Raw genomic sequence first — 7394 nt, forward strand, 5'->3', positions numbered from 1 at the left:
AGTAATAAATGTTATTTGCAGTTAACAATTTTCTTTTTTCTTTATTACAATATTTATGGCAAGACTAGGTACATATGCTTTTATTATACATGGGAAAGTGAGATTGTTTATTGGTTATTATTGCTTATTACTTTTTTTTTAATTATTTTTTGTCTGAAGAAATTTTGGAGGCTAGAGTATTTACCCCAATAAAACATGTCATTCCCATGAAACAATCCTTTATGATGCGCATTGGAATCACTAGGAAATCTACAAATTCCCATAGATGGCGCTGTATTAAAATGTGCCAAGTATGACAACTGTTTTCTTTCCATTGCCAGCATCAGGCAGTTAATAATAGTAAAACAAAACATGCAAATGATTTATAAAACATACCTTATAATTATGGGGAATTACAGGTGATATTTGACGACAGACCAATTTAATACCATATTTAGTGAGATCATAGGTTGTCCATGCTCTAGGATATAAAGCTGTATATTCACATTCTGATCCCTTAAGGTTCCATTCCCATGTAGAAGGTGCTTTTTTTGGTTTACTAAAAACAAATTGTACAGAAAAACAGAAACAAATTCATATAAATGATACATATTCTGTTTGGATTATGTTACTTACTCATAAGTTGACAAAACTGACTGGAAAATGGTTTCATTCTTCTCATTCCTAATGTTAACAATAAATTGACATTCAGGCACTGTCACATACTCATACAGACCAGGATACAGTTGAAACCGACAGAATTCTCCTTTAAAGCCTCTGCCTATGGTCCCACCGCCTATACCACCTATTGGGCAACCTACAAAAGTGTACATTATTAATATTTATTATTACTAGTGGTTCAGACCTAGGACTTCAATCGAAAACGGGGGAGAGAGGGGCTTTAAGTGTGAAAAATAATTTTTCAATTGAATTAAATCAACCTAAACCCTAATGGGAAGCCTACATCTGGAATGTATTAATAGTAAATAAGGAATGGACTGTGCAGCCTGTGTATGAAAACCCCACTCACTAAATGAAACACAGTAGAATACTACTTCATGCCGGTCTCCTGTGGAGGTGTGGTACATTCTCCAATCCAAGCTGGCCCAAAATGTGCTGGAGCTACTCAACTTCCACATTCAGTATTATTGCTAAGATGACATGTTGAGTATGAGCTATAACTAGCTTTCTGAATGACTCATAGTAACTTTGGATAAATTGACATTACTTAGAATTATTCAAGTAAACATAATTTAATTAACATACCATACATTCTTTGCGCTGATATCATGTGAATGTAGTTCATGATTGGTTGTTTTTTCTGCATTCTTCGAGCACAGTAATATTTTAGATATCTAAAAGAAAGTTAAAGAAATACATTTCTTAAGTTACCTCCACTTAACCTCCTTAATTGCATAGGACCTTATACATATTGATATATTTATAATTTTGGTACTATTTTTATAGATATTTTTGCTATAGTGATAAGTATTAAGCTAGTGTGATAGGATATTTTATATTCTTATTAAAGAGTTCTCTTACCTGGCAGTTAGTGGCATGAAATCAAGAATTTGTTTTGGTCTTGGTATTATAAGTTGCTTTGTAGGTAGAGGAAATTCATGATCAAGAGCAAGTTTAAGACCCCATTTCGGTGGTTCGTCCAATTCTATTATATTTGTATCGCCAACACCTTCCATTGTGGAGGTCAAGTAGACTCTGCAAAATAAAACAATATCTCTCGCTATTAGAAAGAAAATATTAAAATAACAAGATGCCTTTAAACATAAATAATTTTTTATAAAATCGCAATTAAAACCAATAAGTATTCACACAACACCTTTCAATTTATTAAAAAAAATATTCAGCTACGACTACATTTACGATATAATTAAAACTTTATTAAAACACTTGAAATATTTCGCTTCAAGTGACAATTTATCAAAAATATAAATTTAGAATGGGATCACAAACTTCAATCTTCATGCTGCGGCTGAAAATGACGAGTGACAATAATGACATTAGGTACTGTGGTAGGTAAACGTGCTTCTGTCTCCTACATCCTCGACGTCAGTTGTCACCTTTTTTTTCTCTTATGGCAAGAAGATTTAACTATATGCCAGTATCAAGCAGTTGTCACTTGTAAAAATACATATTTTTCGCTGCACTAGGCAACAGTTAGTCCATAACTGTATTACACTTCACTGAATTTAGTTTCTAAGTTCAGAACCAAATTTAGGAAGAGCCTTCCAACAATCTGTCCTAAATTTAGGTACTGAATCAGATAATGTACATTGTGAGTTGACCAACGTGTGTGCCAACGGGCTTAAAAATTATCTCCAAATGGACTCAAGATCCTTTTATAAATTAATAAATCTTGTTGCACTTTTCATATAAAAGATTGGTTATAATCAGCGATAACAGAAAATTCATAGCGAGATTTTAATTCAATTTTGTATTTCTTAAAACCCTGCTGACAAAATTATCTCTGAAAAATATTGGGCTGTTAATAAAAGTCAAGTAAAATATTTAAACATTTTGGGACACATTTAAAATATTCATGCATGACTCAATTCACCAAACGAAACAAGTAGTTAATGTTTTACGCCGATCATCTCGAGGATGCACCCTGTAATTCGTGCCGTAGCGTGATTGACTCCCATAAAAAAAGTCAGTTAAAACATATTAATACATTAACATGGCTCGTTAACAATAATTATAATATTTACTAAAAATATGAAAAGATATTTAAAAATTAAAACTGGTGCCTGGAATACAATTATTCTTATGGCTCAATTTTATTCTAAAGGTTAGGTTGAACTAACGGTGTAGTACTGTTATATCATAGTAAATGTCTTTAATATTCTCTACTAAGAATCGAGAACACACCTTGGCTTAAAGGTCTTGTACTAGTCAATAGTCATAAAATCTCCAAAAAAAAGGAGATGACATTGACATTGATTTATTTTGGCGTAAGGCTCAATTTTATAAGAAACAAAAGTAATTTTGCTAAATTTAACTGTTATCTAATAATAAAAAACTGAAACGTATTTATCAATAACTATGTTCTTACAAAAATTGCTTCGTACAGAAATTTACTTCAGCCACAGGATTTTATCAAGAGGTATTTTTATGCATAACCTATCCACTTAAAAATATAATAATTATTATTCATACAAGCAGCAAATATTAAGTTAACAAAGTTATTGTAAAATGTGATAGTTTTTATTTCTTTGCTATGTAGCAAATTCATCGTGGGACGTCGTTACAAGTGTCTGCGTAGAGAGACTGCCCGTAGTAACACCACCTATTAATGAAATACAAAAGAAATTTAAGGATTTACTTTGGACGATAGAAGTTGAAAATAGCCTCAAATCCGATCATGAACTAAGACAAGAAAATGACAAGTAAGATAATGTTTATTATTACACCTTTACTAGTAAGAAATAAAGGAATAACAATATAAAAAATATATTCAAAGAGTTCTAACGCTGATGAAGCTAGAATTCAGCTTGAATACAACAAATACAATATTTATATTCTTCAGTTGTTTTCCAGAAAACATATGGAACTTCTTAAAAAAGAATCAGCAGAGGTTGATATTGATACTATAAGCAAAGTTACTGCTCAAGATTTTGAAGACGCTTCAATCGAAGAATTGGCTAAATTTCGGTTTGCTGATATTGAAACAGGTAAATTTTCAATAATTGTTAAATTATTATGATATGTATGATTGAATATCTTGAATTTTCTTCCCATAATTAGCAAAGAATCATGTATTAAAACACAAAACTTTATTAATTTGCTTTAATGCCACAAGAGAGTACAAAAACATATAATGTTTGTTTTTCTTAAAATATTAATTATATTAAAAATCTCTAACACCATCAGAAAATGTTTTAATTTATTACAAAATGTATGTAGATGTGCATCTTGTAATGTTTAAATTACTGAACTGAATTTTTTAAATTTGTGCACCATGTGCAGTTTTATTCAAGTTAATGGATAGTTCATGTCTCAAATATCATAAATAATGGGACGATCTGAGCAGAACAGAGAAGCTACTTAAAGTTTATTTTATTTAACATTCTATAATATTCCTTGCACTCACTTCTTAGTACTGCTTTTTACTTACACACTGGCATGTGTAGTCACACACATACACACTAACACACAGAAATAGTAACTTGAGTTCCAATAAACAGTAAAAGAACTTAATAATATATGTAATATCAATGATTACTGTCAATTATTCCAGATGCAGATAAAAATGGTGACAAAACTACACATGATAGATGTTTGCAGCGGCACTTAGTGTTAGTCACGGATCAAAAACTAGGCGCTGATGTTAAAACTATCTTGCCACAGGGCAAGTGGAAGGAGGGAGAAACATTAAGACAGGTTTATTTAAATTTGAACACATCAGAATCTGTTCAGATTTGAACACATAGCATCAAGCACAGTTTAAAAGCAAGAAAATGCAGTGTTTTGAAGCTTAGAATGAATATTATCTCGAATCTCTCCAATTTTATTATGCAAAAAAAGTATCATGTCTTATTTACATGTAGAGTATTCTTAATAATGTTTCTTTCAAGCTATTATTTTACCACTTTTTAACACACTTAACACACAATTAAAGTCTGTACATTTATCAAGTATTAATGACAATATAATAATTTTTAACTGCTTTACAAAGTGTTTAACTTAGTATCCTGATACGGATAACCAGGATTAAATAATTTCCCTATCATAGGATAAATATTTTCTATTTATACATATTATACAAGATTTTTACATTGCTTAATCAACATTTTCATTTTCATTTGCAGACTGCTGAAAGAGTTCTTCGAGAGAGCTGTGGAACTGATTTAAAAGTGACCTTTCTGTCTAATGCACCTTGTGGATTCTATAAATACAAATATCCCTCAGAGATCAATGGAAAAATTGGTGCCAAGGTAAGAACAAAGTATAATTTCACCTACATATTTCCTTTTTGTCCATATCGCTTATAAGATACTAGCAAATCCATTCTTCTACTCTATAAATTTTATCTAATGGGGCATTACTAAAAATAAATATATTTTTCTTGAACTGTTAAAAAAGTTTTACCTGTTTTTTTATGTCCTTTTTAAATATATAAATCAAATTGTTTTTCCTTTTTTGTATTTAAATAAATACGACATTTTTGTTAATCAGTATTCCAAATGTCCTATTTATTAAAAGGAAACTGCGAAATTTATTATTATTTTAAATTTCACATTTGGTATCGTTGACGCCATTTTTAAACGAGAATTTAAAGCTATACGTGACATAGACTATAAACTATTATATTTATAGTCTAACAATGACAAATTTATACTTGCTACCTAGTACGCCTTGCATCTTAACCATACGCTTACGATACGACCACGCTCACTGCTCGTGTGCGAAAGGGCGTCAAAGTCACACGGGTCGTGTGACCAAATGGAAGTGGAGGAAGGAAAATCCTCATTCCTTTCAGTACAGAGAGGGACGTATAATTTTTCACAGGACAACACTAATCAAAATATGTTTTTTCCTTCTGACGACTGTCACTTATCGCAATGAAATATAAATATTTTCACATCTGCATAAAAGTAATAAAATATAATATTTCAATTAGTGATGGTAGGGAGCTTGCTAAATAAATGGAGGATGGAGCTTGTAAAATCATTTTCAAGATGGATCAAAGGCTGACTGAGATTGAAATTCTCGTAAATACTATTAATAAATAAACAAATTTAACAGTAGGAAATACCAATTTTAAAACTTTATTCCATTAATTATACATAAAATAAGAGGAAAATTTTAAAGTCAGTAAATTATATTATACATGCATCCATGTAATAAGATGTAATAATAATGAAGTTGCATCTGTTATCTCGGAAGTGAGAGATATCAGATAAATGTGTTAAAAAACAAATAACTTAATGTTGTTAAAATTTCTCTAATTTATGCTGTTTTATGTATTCGTCTGTTTCTATACCATATATTTGTAATAAGTAAATAATTGTATTCTTTTAGGTGTTCTTCTATTACGCTAATTATAAAGATGGGAATGTTAGCAATAAAACAAAATCCAGTTGGTTGACTAGAAATGAGTTAAAGGAATTGTTACCAGTGAAATATAATAAGTCAGTGCAAGATTTTCTCATACAAGAAACTTATTAGTTAATGTACTGTTTTAGAAGCTCGTAGTTAAGTAAAAATAAAATTTATAGTTATTATTGCAGTGTTTATTTTCAGTGTATGTTAAATTTTATATGCTTGTGTCTTAACATATTATGTCGGTATGTCGCTTCAAAATATAATGCGTGGTTAAGTCGTTGATGTAAGTTCTATAATACAACTAAAAATGTCCCAGCGACGTTGTATAACTGTCCCATGCAATTAAAACCTTATACCCTTCCCAGTAATGTATAAAATTGATTTTATCGTTAATTAGAAATCGATGTCTATAGGCAGGCAGTGGCTAGCTTGAGATAATTTTTGAATTTTGATAGCGTGATTTTGAGTCTAGTTGTTAATTATATGTCAATGGATTAAGTGTTATTACTATAAAGTCGATTTCGAAAAGATTTTCCTTGCACTAATCCTAACCTTATATTTCAAGGACAACTTCAGACAAACAATAAAATACGAAACCATCATTATGCAAAAACGTTGAAAAAGTAGAAATACTACAATTTCATTAAAATATAATAACATTATAGATGATCGCCACAGAAAATCTGTGAGAAATACGACGCATGCATGTATATTATTTCACACTGCAATGCATTTGTGTTTCGTACGGTGAGTGGGGGAGCCGGAGTCCCATATCCTTTTCCTTATCCTTCCATCCTTTTTCTTTAATTCCTTCAATACTTCCTTAATACCTTCCCAATTTAAAGTCGGAAATCCATTTGTAGAGGCGTAAGGTCTGCAATTGACTTTATGCCTCTCCAAATGTTAATGGGCGGTTGTGGCGCTTACCATCAGAAGACTCACCAGCACATTAGAAACTGATTATTGAGCTAATTACAAGAATTTTGTGCGAAGACCTCTCCAGTCAACGCGTACAATTTATTTATATTATTTCGTGTTTATCAGTGCTGTAATCAGTAATGATGTCTACATGTAACAAAGATTCATATTTTTATAAATGATGGATTATTTATAAATGATGTGCCTCTTAAAACTGTTATTCAAAAACTTGTCTTTATTATGCTATCTTTATTAAATAATATACTTATATTTCTTTATATATTTTGTATAAAAAGATAGTTAATATCTATCTATAAAGAGATAGTCTATAAGGGCTATTACTGTTGACGTATGTGTGTGTGTGTGTGCGAGGTGAGAAAATTTGAAACGTGATTAAAAAAAGATTGATGAAGATGTAAACAATTTATCAGCTT

The 7394-nt window shown here is 30.5% G+C and overlaps 2 protein-coding genes across 2 annotated transcripts in view; one reads left to right on the forward strand and one right to left on the reverse strand.

The window, feature by feature from the left end:
* LOC119834203 (non-lysosomal glucosylceramidase) overlaps positions 1–1992 on the reverse strand; it is a 13344-nt gene extending 11352 nt beyond the window's left edge. Inside the window, exons 1-5 of the mRNA XM_038358532.1 lie at positions 1817–1992; positions 1522–1695; positions 1246–1334; positions 616–796; positions 376–538 (exon numbers count right to left, since the gene is read on the reverse strand). Coding sequence (XP_038214460.1) covers positions 376–538; positions 616–796; positions 1246–1334; positions 1522–1676 — 588 coding nt within the window. The 5' untranslated portion in view covers positions 1677–1695; positions 1817–1992. The remainder of the gene's footprint in view (positions 1–375; positions 539–615; positions 797–1245; positions 1335–1521; positions 1696–1816) is intronic.
* Positions 1993–2913: 921 nt separating this feature from the next.
* On the forward strand, positions 2914–6229 carry LOC119834343 (39S ribosomal protein L46, mitochondrial). Its single transcript, XM_038358685.1, has 6 exons — positions 2914–3100; positions 3221–3383; positions 3535–3668; positions 4235–4377; positions 4806–4931; positions 6019–6229. Exons 1-6 carry the CDS (start codon positions 3040–3042, stop codon positions 6163–6165), a joined length of 774 nt encoding a protein of 257 aa, XP_038214613.1. The 5' UTR covers positions 2914–3039; the 3' UTR covers positions 6166–6229.
* The last annotated feature ends 1165 nt before the right edge of the window (positions 6230–7394 follow it).

Source organism: Zerene cesonia, chromosome 19 (assembly GCF_012273895.1).
Source record: "Zerene cesonia ecotype Mississippi chromosome 19, Zerene_cesonia_1.1, whole genome shotgun sequence".
NCBI classification, from domain to species: Eukaryota; Metazoa; Arthropoda; class Insecta; order Lepidoptera; family Pieridae; genus Zerene; species Zerene cesonia.

Excerpts from the sequence above, each read along its gene's own strand:
- LOC119834343 (XM_038358685.1), top strand. The coding sequence starts at position 3,040 with ATGTTCTTACAAAAATTGCTTCGTACAGAAATTTACTTCAGCCACAGG. Across the intron at positions 3,669-4,234 it reads GTTTGCTGATATTGAAACAG|ATGCAGATAAAAATGGTGAC; the intron begins GTAAATTTTCAA and ends CAATTATTCCAG. Across the intron at positions 4,378-4,805 it reads AGGGAGAAACATTAAGACAG|ACTGCTGAAAGAGTTCTTCG; the intron begins GTTTATTTAAAT and ends TTTCATTTGCAG.